Source organism: Empidonax traillii, unplaced genomic scaffold (genome assembly GCF_003031625.1).
Source record: "Empidonax traillii isolate 1590-97213 ecotype Southwest subspecies unplaced genomic scaffold, ASM303162v1 scaffold857:size263469, whole genome shotgun sequence".
NCBI classification, from domain to species: domain Eukaryota; kingdom Metazoa; phylum Chordata; class Aves; order Passeriformes; family Tyrannidae; genus Empidonax; species Empidonax traillii.
The window spans coordinates 80,630-97,818 of record NW_020956050.1 but is presented as its reverse complement, the minus strand read 5'-3'; the positions used below and the strand labels follow the sequence as shown (position 1 = coordinate 97,818).

The following is a 17,189-nucleotide window of genomic DNA, read 5'->3' as shown; positions in this document are numbered from 1 at the left end:
GTTTGGAAGCAAAATCTGAAAACAACTTAATGTAAACAATTGAATATGAAACCCCACAGAACTAAAATGGTACAAATGTCTTTGATTGTATATTAGTTTTACAGATTTTCATGGTCTCATGAAGAAGATATGGAACATACAGAGATGATAACTATGTCATCTTTAAGGCAACAGGCCTTCATGGTACTGATAATCATGCTCACCTTCATCTCTTTAGAGAGATTGTTTTGTATTGGAAGGTACTGTGATATGACTTACCTGGTCATCTCCACTGTCTCGTTTCTCTCCTTCGCAGCACAGTCACACCTCCTTCCCAGCAGACTCATCCTTGCCTCTGCAGGCAGCATCAGCTGCTCTGCCCCACACCTATGACCAATAAAAAACACATAGGAAGGTAAGAGTCATACATACAGACATACATGCATGCAGGTGCGTGTGTGTATGTTGTGTATGTGTTGTATTTACCTGGTTTTTGTTAGATCTTCTCCTATTTTCTTATCTGTCAAAGCTGCACTGCTTGTCTTCTAATGCACTAGCCTGGAAACTTTTAGACACATTCTTGTCTTTAATTACAGGAGTAGTTTGCCAAGAACTACTTCTCCCAAGATGGGAATACTCTTGTACATAGGAAGGGAATTAAAGTGTAGATTTTTTTATGAACTATTTTCCAACTATTTTGGTGAAATAACTGAGCAGGAAGGGTTAGAAAGCTGGCAGAAGTCCCAACCCTCTTAAAAGCAGGACAACAACTATAAGCATTTAAAAGGTCCTGTTTGAGAGTAAATCCTCCATCACACTGGTAATGCAACAGCCATTCTGTAAAGACTGGCATAAATATGCTGCCATAGTTAAACGCTTCACGGCATCACGTGGTAGCCCTGGATGACCAGGGCTGGATATGTAATCTTGCTGAGTGTGAGAGTCTGCTTTCCTTTTGAGTAAACTGATCCTGTAATATTCCCAAAGCAACCTTGGGATCTGATGGCTAGAACTAGAAATTATTTCCTCACCCTCAGGGAATTCTTTAGTGCTATAAATGACTGACTGACTTTTTCAATCAGGACAATAAAAAGGCAGTCTTGAGCTGAGTTTCGAAAAGGTATTTCTGATTTGAGCATTGTGTTTCATGAGCCTACTATTGTCATCTCATTTTGACTTTTCTGAGTGCATGGAAAAATATGGCATAACCTGTGTTTCTAAGTAAAAGGCATTTCAGTGGAAAATAGAGGGGTTTTATTTACAATTCACTGCAACACAGTGGTCTTGGCAATGATGGAGATGGGGAAATCATAAAAATCAAGTTTGAGGGTTGTATGGTTTGGAGGAGGGGTGTTGTTTTTTATTTTGCTTTTGTTTGCTTGTTTTCTTTTCAGTTAGAAATATTAATCTTGATCCAAAAAAATCTAAGGAGCCTATGCTTAATTTTTCAGCAGTGATTTAAGCATTTCTGAGCTTGAAGATTGGACTCTGATTCACCTAAACACAGGTGACTTACACTCTGTAGAGTAATGAATGTGCTTCTCTCTCCCAGGTATTGATGGGGAAAGCTCTCAGTTCTTTCAGGTGGTGCCTTTAGAGCATTTAACATGCTTGGCATTTTGTAGAACTGCATATGATATGTAAAGGATCCAAGGGTGTTGCATAGTTTGCAGGGCTGTTAATGAGCACTTTGTCCCTTTGGCCTTCCGTACAATATGCTATTTATGAAAGGAGCCTTGACTAATTTAAAGTATGCTCTGCACATTGGTGCTTTTAAATTGCAGTCGCTGAGTGGGGGAAAAGAGGAGAAGATAACCTCAACTGTGAGCAATCATAATTTTTAAAGGTGTTTTAATAAAAAGGCATAGACAAAAGCATTTTTGTTGCAAATGAATACTAAGAGAGGGGCAGTTCCCACCACTGAGTAGAGTATTTCTGCCAGAGCTTTTCCAGTGTCAAGCATGTTTGTATATTTTTCTCTTAGTGGAAATAACAGCTTCATCCAAAGGTATGGGAGAGACTGGTCTCTACTGGCAAACAACTTGCAGATATGGAAAACTCCTTGCCTGGCCCCATAAATACCAAGCTTGTGTAACCAGTGCCGGAGTGTCCATCAGTTTTCGTGTTTACGGTGCTGCTCCCGGACACGTTGCACTTTTATCCTCTCCCCTGGGTCCCTGACGTCACCAGTCATGCTCCCTCCCCTTGCCATTTTCTTTGTGCCTCTAGACACGGCAGCTACAGCTCACCTTTTGGCTTTCCGTGCCAAAGCTTTTGAATCCTCCCCTACTTGTCTGAGAGCACCAGCATCTCTTGGTCGTCTGGCAGGAACGGTGCCTCAGCCTTGAGGCGCAGTCAGTCTGCCCTGCATTCTAATACCTCTCCTTCAGCCTCTGCAACTCGTGGAAGAGGAAGGAGACAGAATTAGAATCCAGGGGTGGGTCAGGGAGTGGTGATGCTGTTCCCCAGCCTCCCAGAGGACGCCTCAGCGCGGCGTTGCCATAGCGACAGCTCCCTAGATAAGACGGGCAAGACCATCAGCTGCAGACCCAGCCCAGAGAGCTCCTCCAGCCAGCCTCAGCGCTAAACTGCACCTTCCCCACCACCTCCAGTGCTTCGTAAGTACCTCAACCACACTCTTGCACGCTTCTCTCTCCTGGCTGGTTGGCTTGATTGGCTTCTTTATTTTACTCTCTCTCTCTCTTTTTTTTTTTTTTTTTTTTTTTTTTTTTTAGTCACCACCAGCATGGCAAATTGCCTTGTCACCTCCGGGGCTATGGGGACTAGCAAGAAAGCACAGGGTCCCACTGCACAGGCAGTGGGCTGGGCATGGTCCCATTTGGAGAAAGCTGGGATGTGACTGCACTGAGGCTGGAATGCAGCCTGGATGGGGTCATGGCAGGGAGAGTACTTTAGAGAAAACTGCTTCAGCTAACTTTAACTGTTGGGACAGTTCACAGGCAGATAACACAAGCCAGCAGAGGGGGAATTGGTATCAGGACTTCTTATCCCACTACTAAGGTTGGCATGTGCAAGGGGTTAATTTGTACTTTAGGAACTAATTAGGAAGACTTTGTATTTTTTATTATTTCCAAAGGCAAAAACTTTGTGACCAGAACCTGTGCAAATGTATATCACATTTTTTCAGTCAATCAGAATTTTAGCTGTTGTTATTTTTATTTATTTTACACCTTCATGGGCGGTAGTGGAAATCAGTCCACAGCTCAGCCAGGGTGCCCAGAAGCACACTCTCTGTGAGAAGAAACTGGTCCCAGACAATTCTGTGGTATTTCTATATCCATGTTATTATTAGCAGCAAATTTTTGGGGTGGAAGGAGGCACTCAGATCCAGCTTTCCAATATCCAAGTGTTTGCTAAGAAGATTTAAATATGCTTCAGAGAAGTGTAAGTCAGACTAATCTGACAAGAATACCTGGAGAGAGCAGCCTAGTGCCTAAATAACTGAAGAAGAAACTCTGTGTATTAGCATGAAGGTTTCTTCTGTACCCAGGAAGGTATCACTCCAACACAGTCACATTAAACATATGGTAAAACTTGTAATGAAAAGTTTGCAGTGCAACACAGGAACACCCAGATGTTCTACTTTTAGGACATCTGTTTTCTACTCTGTAGAAACAATCAGCAGTGAAAAATGGTCTTATTTTCTTCTCTCTGTGACGGCATTTGTGGCAGCCCCAGAATTAGTGAGCCCAGGACCAACTCTCAGCTTGGGGGAGGTGCTGGGGAAGCTCAGGTAGAAGGATGGGCTTCAACACCAACTGCAGTTATGCACAAAGAGGGGTAAACCAGCCAAAACAGCAATCCACTGAGACTTACAGAGCATGGGCAAATAAACAGCCTGGTGAAATGAGTTCCCAGTGATGAGGAAGTCTACTTCATCCTGGCTTTGGGGTCTGTGGGCACCAGTCATCTTTCTGAGGCAGCCCTTACACTTGGATCTTCAGGGGTATTTAAGATGTCTTACAGGAGCTGGCCTTATAAGACTAATTCAACAGAATTCATAATTAAAGTTGGATCATATAATAAACACCAAACATAATCCTTAATTTATACTTGAGAAAAAATACAGAAGAAAACAGGAAAAAACCAGAAAAAACTCCAGTACTTACTATGAGATAGTACTTAATGATCAAAGGCAGTATTCTTCTGTAGAGCCAATCGGTGCTATCATGGGTTGCTTACAGCAAGGATGCATCTCAGCACGTGCGAGTGAAATCAGGCCAGCAGACTGCATGACAGAGGGCAGCTGGAAGACAAGAGTTCCTCACAATCTGGCTAGCAAGCGGATACATTACACCAATATGGTTGTGCTTTTTTTTGGTTTGGTTTGGTTTGGTTTTGGTTTTGGTTTCATTCATTTTTTTGTTTTGTGGTTTGTTTGTTTTTTTTTGGTGTGTGTGTGTGTGTGTGTGTGTGTGTGTGTGTGTGTGTGTAGTATCTTCAAAGGAGGAGAAAAGCCTGTTTCAATGATGTCAACAGAATGTGTTCAGCCACTTGATATGCCAGACGACAGACTGGATAAGCGAGATTCACAGTGTAACCATTTAGGTAAGTGTTATTAGATGATGTCATTGCACTAATGAGAGGTGTTGCCTTCACATCATAAAGTCCTCTCCGGTGTCCATTTTTCCCCTCCAGCGATACAACTGAACCCTGAAGAAAATGGATAATTATACCTTCTGCTGACACTTCTGATGCCAGATGGAATGGCAAAGAGCATTTTTCCTGCATATAAATATCCGCTGAAACTCTAGAGTGAAATTAATTACAGAGAAAGCAAAAAGAGTCATTGATTTTTTTTTCCCTAGGAGAAAACATAGAGCAGTTTCTCCATTTATACTATAGTAAACTGAAAGCTAGGATATAGCTAAACTTTACCTGAACACATTTTCCATATGAAATTTGAGTAAAAGATTTCAAGCATCCCATTTCATTCACTGGGGCAGCTTTCTGAAAGTGTTTCAGAAGCAGTCTGTTCCTTCCTTGAACCTACTTTTACACTGAGCATATCAGTCATCTTTGCTCTGCCACTCTCCTGAATACCAGACTTCATACTTGATAGATGTGTTTTTTGCATATTCATGGTCTTTGCTTCTACTTCAAATGCTATTACTTCACTCCCATCTTGCAAAATTGTCCTGAAGATTTAGCAACGCAGAAACAAACATCTCTTTGTTCACTGTTACCCTTGTGATGACAATAATGAAACACAGAGGCCATTTCACTTGTGTGTCAAAAACCGTCTCACCACAGGCAAGCCGAATTTTATCAATTTTGTTTATTTGTCCTCCAAGGAAGGTATCCTAATTCTGACTATGTCACATGGCATTTCTAGCCACAGGCACCATTTTTACAATCTGCAGGCTCACAGACATAACACGTCTTAAATAGTGTAAGAGAGCCTGGAATGAAGTTGCACTTGCATCCAAGTCTGCAGGTAGGGGTTGGATAAGGGTGTGGGGAACCCCGACAAAGGCAAACAAGCAGCTTTTAAGAATTTAGAGCATTGGTTTGAGTGATGATAATAATGAGAGGTGTCGCAAATGAGTAGTTAGAATGTTTAAAAAATCACTGTCAAAGGTATTGACAAAATACAGGCTTCAATATGAATTTATAAGAGTGCAACTTTATCAGAGTTAAATGGCAAAGCTCATTCTATTACTTACTACATAGATGAAGCATACATAAGTAAATTGGATTAAAAGCAGTTTGGAATAACTTACACAGAGACTGGGGATGCAAGGAGAGTTAGAGTGCAAAGGATATGGATACCAGAAGAGGGTGCAAAAGCACCTAATCATCAACTACTTTAACATTTTAAGAAGTGATTCAATAGGATTTGCTACAATTATAACAACTAGTTAATTATAAACTCAAAATAACAACGTTCATACCATAATCAATTCGCTTGCTTGCACCCAGGGAAATAAATATATACTTCTATATCTATGTGTGTAAAGGTACTAATCAAAAATTCCCCTCAAGGTCAGTGAAATACTTTTATTAAATCCCTTAGCATTTCTCAACAGGCACGGGCTGGCCCTCAGGGAGTGCATGTGTGTAATCCACCTAGACCTCATCATCAGCAACATGTTTCAAGTATTGCAAACTTGAGGGTTTGCAAGCTCCAAGAGACATCCCACTCAAAGGGAGTTGCTGGTGCAGCCCACTGCTTTCCAGGAGCGCTCCAACTCCGGGAGGCCTCACTTAGCACTGCTGTTTATAGGGTCACAAGATGATTTTTTCCCAAAAAGTCCAGTAGCAATAGTACCGTTGCATTCAGGCTACGATTCATTTTTTTCACAAGGTCTCCTAACAATGGTACCATTTCACTTGGGTTACAATTCAGGTAAATTATCTAGCAAGGGTAACACAAATAACTGCTTATCCTTTGTTCCTCACCTTGGTCGGGCAGCTGATGGCCCTGGTATGGTCAGTATTGTTCCTACCTTTACCATGCAAAAGCACCCAGTATAGTCACGGAGGCTTCCCCACCCAACTGGTACAGTCAAGGGGCACTTCACCACTCAGCTGGTTCAACCGAGGCTTATCAGGAGCTGCTGAGGTCACAAAGCAGGCCTGAGGAGGAGGTGAGGGAGGAGGATGCACCACCACAACAGATTACCTTCAATATTTTCAGCTTGCATAAGCACTCAAAAATGCAGACTCTTGTAGAAAAAGACATGCTGACTCTCTGAGTCACCTGAGTCAAGGCTTGTTTTAGGGGAAAACCAGAAGTCCAGTACAATGTTATGTAAATCAAAAGCAAATAGCAGTTGCTCAGTAGCTCTTGAAATAAAGGCAACTCTTGAAGGAAACAATATACTGACTGGCTCATTTTACCAGTACCTCAGGCTGACCCCACATATGTAAAACTTTCCTTCATAAAAGTGCCCTTCTAACTCTCAAAGACACAGTCCACATGGTGAGCACTGGATGAAACAGGGGTAGCCATGGAACCTCTGCTCACAGTGATGCAGCCTTCCCTCTACTGTGTAAACACACAGCTGCACACAACTCTCTCCCTGTGTTTTCTATCTACTGCCTACAACACAGAAGGACCACCTAAGTCATTTGACTCCCATGTAGTATGGCACAGAGGCCTCTTTTGATGAGTTTCTAAGTATTTAAAAGATGTTTTTCATGGGCATTTTAATTTATTTGGATTAAAGCACTATTATTAAAGCATTTCTTTATTATTTCCCCAAAGTTTCAATTTCTATTATTCTTTTCCCTGCAGAAGATCTTTCAGAGCAGCTGATTAAGAGCTGCGACCTCAAAAAAAACCCAAGAAAAGGTAAAACCATCCCAGCTTCCCAAAACACCGAACAGGAGCAAAAAAAGCCAAGGAGAAAAGATACACCAGCTTTGCACACTCCACCACCTCTAACAGGTAAGCAATAAATCTCTTGACTTTGAAATCCCAATTTAGCTGTGGGAACTGAATCTGAGCAAAGTCCATAGAGCCCTCATTCAGTTCTGTCCCCTTGGATGCTTACAGAAACACAGCTCCATGCATGTGCATCTTGGAAGGCAGATGAACAGAGTCTGACTTCCTCAAAGCCATCCTCCGTTAGTTGAAGGGTTTGCTCACAGATCTGGGAACACCAAGGTGAGTGGGTGTATGCTCTGGAAAACGTGCTCCCTTGGAGCTCATAGTCTTGCTGCTAAATGATGCCACGTTTATGTGTTAAATGATACGCTGAGCCATGCTCGATGTCCCAATTTGATATGGTCCAAAATCAAAACGGATCCAGTTCAGCCCCTGCACTTTCTCTTGAAACTCATACCCAGTGCTCAGAGGAAGGCTGAATGAGGATGACGCTGGCAGTAGACCAGAGAGGCACACAACCCACCTGCACCATTTCCTGCATCATCCAGGATTTCCTCCTAGAAATCACAGGGCTCATATGCTTATGGGGACTCTGCGTGTTCCAGGGAGCCAGAAATCACCGCAGCAACAAAGGCGCTCCTTGTAGGACGCTTCCTGCTGTGGCACATCTACAGATGTTTGAGAGCCAACCTGGGGAAGGGAAGAATAAGCAGGAGACTGCCAGTGAAACCTGATGATCTTCCAAAAAGAGCAGTAGGAATAAATGTTTGTCACTCTCTGGGTGGGAGTGGAAGGTTCAGACAAAAATGTATTTAAGAAAAGGCCCTGCCATCACGAGGTGTAGAGTCATTCAGTTGCCCTAAGTCACAAGGTGCAGAAAGGACTGCCTCGCTTTCTAAACTCCTTCTCAGAGAGGAGTCTAAATGTGGATGAATCCAATCAGCTACATATTATGTCAACAATTTAAACATAAGGAATTACAAAGGTGTGATTGAACCACTTTTGTCCCGCAGGTTTAATGACTGGCAAAATGAGAATATTTATTAAAATGAATAATTTATTATTACAAATCATCAGGCAAAAGATCTTAATCAGAATTATGTACTACACAATATAAACACTAAAACTACTAGTAGTATAGTATAAGATAGGATAGTGCATTATATCAAAGCAAGTATTGAAGCAATTTTATTAAAGTTAACAAAAAGAAACAATTATTAAGTAGCGATTTGAGGTAACTCACCAATACCAATGCTCGCAGAGAGATCTCTTTCTCTCAGCCTCTCCTCCCAAGCGAGGAATCTCTACACATACACCACAAGAAGAGTTAAGAAAAACCTGACTGTATGAAAGGGAGCTAGACTTTTATAGTATAAGGTGACTGACTGCTAGTTAAAAATTTACAGGCCAGATACTTTCTTATCTGTCATGTCCTACTTCAAAAGGCAGGACGTATGTTTGAAGTTTGGTGAACCAGGCTGGTGTTGCATTTTGGATTAAACTGCCCAGAGCAGTTACATTTTTTGACTTTTTAAAAGCCTCTTGGTTCATTATAACCTCTAATTAGCATCCAGAGAAAGAGTTACACACTCTTCTCCAAGAGAAATTCTCCTTAATTTAGTGAGAAAAATAAGATATTTTGGCAAAAGGTTTTTACAAGAGTAAAATACAACCAAGAATAAAGCATTTCACTAAATCATTCAGCACAAAGACCCATTCCACTGGAAAAATCCACTAAAAAAAATCATATACCAGCTTTAGTAAAACACAGTTCATTGGTTTTAAGTTATCCACAAGAGAAGGAAAGGAGTAAAAGAAAACAGATTAAAAAGGTTACAGACAGAGAGAAGAGATTGGGAAGAAAAAAAAATGGTTACCGACAAGATCCAGTGATTGTCATGGTGCTGGCTGCAGAGGGTGAAGAGAGGAGAGACCCCGTGGAGTCTCGTGCATTTACAGAGTTCGGTTTTCCCTCCCAGGCAGGATATCCAGCCCCTGCCTTCCCGGCCAGAGCGAGGTGTGCTGTGCTCATCACAGGCTGCAGGCTGTGGGTGGGCTACCAGGCAGGTCTGCCTTGACTGCCAGCACGGCTGCAGGGCCTTCAGCTCTGCCCTGTGCTCTGTGTGGGCTGCAGGTCTGGTCTTACAGCTTTGCCAGATGTCCTCAGCACTGATGTGGAGGCATTGCCATGTTCCTGGCAGGTCCAGGTCCAGTCCTTTCCCACGTGCACACTCACACAGTGAGTTGGTTCCAAGCCATATCAGTAATTCAGTGAGATTCGAATCCAGGATCTCGCAGCTGGTTTTAGCATAATTCAACACCAAAAACATTACCATGGGGCCCACCAGTAACTCATCACAGATAGCTTGTATGAGAGCTTGCATTGTATGCATTCTCTGATTGAATTCTAGGCCTTACTGGAGTAGGCTCTCCTGCCACAAAAAGTTAGCCAGTAACTACTTGTATGGTTCCCTGTATATATGCAACAATCCATCAAGCCAAAAACAAGCAGCTGGGATTTTCCTATATTTGTAATCCAGATACTGAATTTGACTCTGTTCAGTTTTCACATGTATCTTCCATCAGCAATTCTCTTCTAGGGAAGAGTGGCTTGGAGGCTGAAGAGCTGCCTTTTGTGCCTGCAAGTACCATACCACACAGAAAACATTTTTCACTGGAAAAAAAAAGCCATTTCTGTGCAATCCTATTGCTCCCAGCTAGAGGCTTGAGCATCTGTGTAATTAAGCTACTTTGACAAGATGTCTAAGGTTCTGGAATAGAAATTCTTTACCATGATTTCTGATGGGCTGCAGTTTAGTGCATTAAATACAACCAGAAGCAAGCTGACCTGATAGCTTCATTGTCTGTAGCCTATAATTAACCTGGAGGAAATGTAGGGTAGGTATGCCATGCAGCAGATCATGCACTCATGCAGCTTTACTTCAGAGTAGTCATTGGAAGAATTACACAGGTGCAAGTTTCTTCAATGTGAACTAGGCTAAAGCGGCTTTTCCCCCCCCTCCCTCCTCCTTGCAGGCGTACCTTCAGACTTCTCTGATAATCTGCTGAAAAGATATGGTATCACAGAGAAGCCACAGAGAGAGAGAGTGAGTCCAGTCTCTCAGGTCACTGAACTGGAGAAGAAAAAGCCCAGGAGAAAAGATACACCTGCAGTACACATCCCACCTTTGATAATAGGTAAGAAATGTCGGAGAAGAATCCTCCAAAGAGGAAGCAAAAAGTGGCTAGTGTCAGAGGAATGCCTGGGAGGAGGTTGCTCTCTGCCCAGTCTACTTAGCTGCTCTTAATGAACTTACTTGGTCTAATAACAGTGGTGGCTCATGGAAAGTCTTTTACATATCCCCTGCTCATGCTCTGGGGACAGAAAGGAAGGGAAGTAAGAGAAGACATTTGGTCACTCGATTATCTTTCACAGATTGTAATCTTACTTTTCTGACAGGCCAACTAATGTCCTGCTTTTCAAACCTAAGCAGCTGTAAATTTTAAGGCCAGCAGCACTACAATGCCTCAAACAACCTGAAGCAAAGCTGTACTGATTAAACTCCACTCCACAGTTCCTGACATGCACTGACAAAATCAAGCTGTAATGAACTTCTCGTTAACAGCACCTTAAAGACAGTTCTGTGCTTCTGGCATAACATGCAATACATACACACTCACCTAAGATGCTACTAGGGAAGGGAAGGGAAAGGAAGGGAAGGTGGAAAAAAAGTGGTGACCTTCAAATGTGTGACAAAATTCAAACTCTGTGCATTTTTTACGGGGAAAATGAGAGAAACTAAAGCAATTTTCAGTTGTTTTCAATTCTACCTCCAATGACACTTTCTTGCCTACACGTGAAGCCACCTTCCAGCACTCAACACAGATTCAAAGCAGCCTGCTAGATGCTGCCTCTCTATGCAAAGCATATTGGTATTTGAGTCAAGTGACTCAATTGTGGTTGAAGGCTGGTCCACTTATTTACTTTCCTAGTTATTCCATCAGGTAGCAGACAGAGCACAAACAAACCGCAGCCTTTGGAACTGATAAGCAAAATGAAACCTGAATCATAGACTTGGAGACCTGAGAAGCTCCAGCAGGGCTATATGTGCTAAATAAATATAGACAGGCCTTTCTGTCCTGTCTCCCTGTTACTGGAATTGCTTCATTAAGCAGCACTCTCAGTGCCACATGGCCTCTCTTGTGACCTGCTAATGACGATTGTCCCCATTTCTTCCCCTTGAGATCATCTCCAAACTACTTCTAGATGGCAATTCAAGGAGCTCCACTGAATTGTAGTAAAAGAGCTTAATTACTAGAGTATCTTTCTGAACAGCTGTCCACACAAATACTTAGTTGTAAATGCAGTCAAAATGGCAGATGTGTTATCCCTCTCCATTTTTACCAGCTGGTTATAACCTTTCTAGGACAGTCACTCTCCTTCATGGGTGGCCAGGGAGATTTTCTATCACAAGTCAAATGGACCATACAGGGTTTCTATTGGATAGTATGTGGTCCAAATGAGAAGCAGAATCAGTCTTACACCTTACAGACACCCAATCCAATTGGCAAATGCAGGTACAAAAAGGGGGCTGCTAAATTAGTTATCTGAATTCTCCTCTACAAGGGTTAAGCTTCTAAATGTATTCAGCCTTCAAACTTCTACTGAAGTGGCACATATAACATTATGCCACGTGCATACAAATAAATTATGAGCAGAAGTCTCCTTCAGTGGCCAGCTCGCCTTCAGCCAGCCAACACCTTTTCCAAAGGGATTAGACTAGAACACAAAATAGAATCACAATTCCAGTGGTCTTTTTTTCTGTCTCACTTGACAGAAAATGGCTTGAATCTGATCCAAGCCTGTAGTCAGCTCTGGAACACTCATCTGCACTTAGCAATATATTCCATTAACTGAAGTATTTCTGAGAGCTCTTCAGGCCTGTGGGTTTGAGATAGAATATAAATACATGCCTAAATATGGGAAGATCATTCCTGAAATGTGGCTGCTTAGGGTTTCCTAATCAGATCAGAGGTAAATAGCAAATCCACAGTTTCAAACCCTCATTCATTCTTATACCGTAGAAAAACAGTTAAGGCAGCTCCTTTAGGATAACATCCCAACCCCAATGAAAACCTCTGGGTAACATGAGAAGTATAGAAGTTTAATGTCACCTCTTGCCTCTCCAGCAGGAGTTGTCTGTAGGTAGTCTGTAGACAGGTTCTATTTTGTTGGTTTTCTGATTTATAGTCCAGGAGGAGTGGCTTAGATCTAGGTGGCACCTTCTTGATTTAACCCAACTTCTGTCTATGTTTGAGCTTCCTAACAGAAACTCTTATATCTCTGTAAGCCTTCATGGTTCTAGTGTCTAGCTAAAAATTGCAAGTAGTTGCAAGTTCTGTTGGGAAATTATGACTACATTGTATTTACCTTCTGCTTTCTTTAGTCAGATCACTTGGCAGATATTAATAGAACAACCTACAATCCTTTAAATAAATCTGCAGGATGAGTTGCATTCCATAATACACACAGCTGGGAAAACAGAGGCAGAAAAGCTAAGTGATTCATTTATTCAGCAAACAGAGAAAGACTAACTTACAAATGTTTCCCAAATCAAATGTCCTTCTCACATCCTTTTGGCTCACACCCAGAACTTCCAAGCTTCCAAATGTGCATTCAGTAAAGCACAGTTTCTCCACAGCTGATCAGTGGCACTGTATCCAAGAAAAAAATCCTTTCCCAGTGTTATACAAATAACTACAGCTTTGACCTGCCATTTGTATACCCTTTCCACTGTTTTGCATTAAAAGGCTGATTTGTGAGTGTTCCATGGAAAGTTGTTAACCTGCTTCTCTGGGCTACACCCACCTCTGAGCTCTGAATCATGAACTCTACTGGAAACCTTTGGAGGTCATCAGTCACCAATGTGTTTAATTGATAATGATCTTGCTATTCATTGTGGTAAGTGTCTGTGCTACTAGAGCTGGGACCTATGCCTGGGTTTTACCTTTCAGCTGTCCCCAGCATCTGCTAAAAGGACTAGTTTATGTGCTATAACTAGGCCATCAGAATTACATAAACGCATTTTTCCTTCATCACTTCTTCATTTAAATAAGTGAATGGACATGATCCATTTATTTAGTGTACATATCTGATCTCTTATTCCTGATTTTACCCACAAAGCAGGTTATCTCTCCTCAAACGATCCATTCTAGCTTTACATTCTAAGCATGCTTTAATTATGTTTTCCTTGTTCCTCAAATCCTCCATGATGTAAAAAACCAACAACATAAGCCCTTCACTCCTTCTTAAAAAGACAAAACCCAAACCCCAAAGACAACGTTAAAAAAAATTGTCTATATTTGCCTAAGTTGTCTATAGGAATAGAAGTCTGTGTGGGGGACACTTACATCCATAAAATGTCATCATTCATTGCAGTTAACAATGGTGGTAACTCAATTGCTGCTTGAACAAATAAAGTCCCTTGTGTTTCAAATTAACATTCATTTATGCCTTTCAGTTTATTTCATAATGCTAGTTCACAAGAACTGCATATAAATGAAGCTGGAGTTAACTCAAATGAAGGGTAGTATAGGTTGATATTTTAATTAATTCATCGCCCCTGAAAAGACTTTAAAGTTAAAGAAAATCTTCCTCTGTTGTATTGCCCTATTTTCAAACCTTGGCAAGACTGAAAACCTTCTATGCAGAAGAGTTTTTGATGCAGAAAGAAGCAAACAGGTTGGTCTGACAGAACAGCTCAGCTGGTATCAAACATTAGGAGACCAAATTTGGGAGAGATTTCACTGGTCTCAACACAATGATACCTCCCAATCCTGTTTGCAGACTACGTCAACATCCACACCAAGGAATGTGGGCATAAAATTCATCACACAAGTCACTTGTTTTCTACTGGAAACAGGCAAATCCAGCACTATATGTTAAAATTGAGTTCAAGAACATTTTGTACCCAATGCATTGTTCTCACTTCTTTTGTATTTGTTTTCTAATGAAGAGGGCATTTACAGTATTAGTGATATCTTGGTATCACACAAAAGCCTCAAGACCCCTAAAGGGTGGACTTACCAGTTCAAGTATAAGAGAGAAAAAAAGAAACAGAGAGAAGGGAGGGGAGACACAGATTTGTGGAAGGTATGATCTAAAACCCAAGTCTATTTTCACATTGTTCAGCAGCTTTTGCAATTTATTGATACTATGTAACTTCAGTGAGATGGCACTTGTCATGTTGGTGTTCTAACCTTTGTCTCTTTTGTCATCTGCACTTAAAAATTTTAAGTAATATGGCTATATACTTGGAGGAAACATATACATGTTCACATAAGGTAGCTCAGTCACAAAGATTAATCACAGCATTTACTTAATCATGCAAGCTCTTTCCCTTATTTAGCTCCCCAAACTCTTTTAACAAACAGGTTCCCAAATAAAACATCATTATCTCTTTTCACAGATAGGAAAAATATGCTAGATTTAAGAGTGCCTAATAATTTTAGCTAAAAATGCAGTGATTCAATTCTAGTTCACTAAATACCAGGAGACTGATGTGCTAAAAATAAATGAGGAGTAACTCCCACGATGCTGGAAAACTATATTCAGATCAAGAAGTAAGAGAGGAATGAAAAATTCTTTTTAGCCTAGTATTTTCCAAAAAGTAGTATGTTAAATCAACTTCTTTTTTTCTCCTTTTTGTTGTTGTTGTTGTTTTTTGTGTCCTTGTGTTTTTAAGGCACTAAGCTGTTTACAGAAGAAGAACAAACAGTGATTATGGAAGACGAAGAAAAGGAGGGAGACACAATCCACAGTTAAATTACGATGATATTTCCAGTAATGCAGTGTAAATAATTCTGGGTCATTCGAAGTGGCAGCACACAGAAATAGAAGTTCTTTCATTTTTATAAATAATAATTTTCACAAGCATACACTTGATTTCAAATTATCAGCAAATGCTTATCTGCATCTTACGAATTCCCAGCAAGCATCATAGGAGATGATGACAGAACTTTTACTGACACCTGGAGTTTGAAGGATTCTGTTGGTTTACTATAAGTGACTTCCCAGCATTTCTGTAAATGAGGAATCCATCTCAGAACAGATCTAGCTTTGTGCATTGTGGTGATAAGGGTTAATACAAAGAACATCACTCGTAGAGTGTACCTGGCATGAGATAGCAGAGCAGTAAAACATCAACTAATGATTCAAATTGCATTTTTCTCCTGACACTTTACCTAATTTGTCCAGCTTTCCTCTTCTGGAATAAAATTGACCACAGTGAAAATTCCCATGTGCAAAGCTGATGGGATAGATGGAGAAGGTGCAAGGGCAGGAGCCAGACCCTGAAATGGAAAGCAAAAATTTCTTCTGCCTGTATCTGCTCATGACTTGTGCTTGTGAGGAGGAAAAGAGAGATTCCCTGCAGAATGAAAATTTACATCTAAGGGCTGTCAGCATTAACACATCAGGATAGAGGGAAGAGCTCTCAGAAGAGAAACATCAGAGAAGTGCAATGCCTGCCTGTTATATCAGTGTAGGCAATTGTCTCCACTGGTCAATGAAAGATAAAATAGTTGGATAGTGGATCCTTTTCCTCCAAATAATTTCTTTTGACACCTACTTTTTAACTTGAGTTCTAGGTCAGTTAGGAGAGGTGGAAAAGATTGAAAACCTTTTGGAAAGTGGAAAGTGAAAATTGAGTAAAAGGAATAGTGTTACTCAAGGGCATATGTGTACTACGAGGTGGAACAGCACCATTTGATTTTTTTTATTAGTTTACCTCATTGATTCAATCAAGAATTGTTTTCACAGACAGCTACAGTCTGGTAGAATGGCCAGTTTGTGCTTACCTTAATAGCTCTGGGCTAGATAGAGTAGCACTGCCAGCTGGGCCATTAGGGACCTGAGCAGAGAGGTTGAAGATCATAGAATCATAGAATTAACAAGGTTGGAAAAGACCTCTGGGATCATCAAGTCCAACCCTTGATCCAATACTGCCTTGATCCAACTACTAGACCATGGCACTCAGTGCCACACCCAGTCTCATCTTAAAAGCCTGCAGGGATGGTGAATCTACCACCTCCCTAAGCAGCCCATTCCAATGTCTCATTACTCTCTCCGTAAAAAATTTCTTCCTGATATCCAACTTAAACCTCCCCTGGCACAGCTTAAGACCGTAAATCATCTAGCCTGGCAGACTGAATTTAGTTATCTTTTTAACTCCCTTAGGAAGACAGCTGAGGACCATAATAGTTTGCACTTCATTTGCCACAGTGACTGACCCAGCATCTTTCATGAGAATGCAGTCCATTCACAAATATTTAGCTTCAAGATATAATCAACAAGCTTATAATAAATAATTGCATAATAAAGTGTACAAGATGCCTGCTATATTATTAATGGGATGCCTAATAACTAGGAGGTGTACTTGGTTTTATCCTGTTAACCTATCAGTGAGATAGTATTTAAAATATAAACAATCAATAGTTCATATAACAACAGTAACATAAGGTACACAGTAAAGTATGTCACAGCAGGTATGTGAAAAAAAATACAAGTTACTCAAGTCTAGCTTTACCAGTGAAGCTGGTGAATATTTTCAGTGCACAATACAGCAAGAGCAAGAGTGTGGAATCCTGAAAAGATTCAAATGAACATCAATAATGGATCAGCCATGAAATTATACATGTTTAGACATGAAGGCCCTTAGCAACACAAAGTAGGAGCACAAATAGGATGTGATTGAGTTCACTGCTCTGAAAAGGATTTGTTTCCAAGCCTGGGGAATTCTGACACAGCTAAATAGGGGAAAAAAAAAACAACCAAAACCAAAAAAAAAGCATCCTT

General features: G+C 40.9%; 1 protein-coding gene across 1 annotated transcript; it reads left to right on the top strand.

Annotated features, from left to right (window-relative positions):
• The first annotated feature begins 2,541 nt into the window (after positions 1 to 2,541).
• Positions 2,542 to 15,252, top strand: PPP1R17 (protein phosphatase 1 regulatory subunit 17). Its single transcript, XM_027902257.1, has 5 exons — positions 2,542 to 2,597; positions 4,436 to 4,548; positions 7,241 to 7,393; positions 10,370 to 10,531; positions 15,079 to 15,252. The coding sequence occupies exons 2-5, from the start codon at positions 4,467 to 4,469 to the stop codon at positions 15,156 to 15,158; spliced, it is 477 nt and encodes a 158-aa protein (XP_027758058.1). The 5' UTR covers positions 2,542 to 2,597; positions 4,436 to 4,466; the 3' UTR covers positions 15,159 to 15,252.
• The last annotated feature ends 1,937 nt before the right edge of the window (positions 15,253 to 17,189 follow it).

Excerpts from the sequence above, each read along its gene's own strand:
- PPP1R17 (XM_027902257.1), top strand. The coding sequence starts at position 4,467 with ATGATGTCAACAGAATGTGTTCAGCCACTTGATATGCCAGACGACAGA. Across the intron at positions 4,549-7,240 it reads TTCACAGTGTAACCATTTAG|AAGATCTTTCAGAGCAGCTG; the intron begins GTAAGTGTTATT and ends TTTTCCCTGCAG. Across the intron at positions 7,394-10,369 it reads CACTCCACCACCTCTAACAG|GCGTACCTTCAGACTTCTCT; the intron begins GTAAGCAATAAA and ends TCCTCCTTGCAG.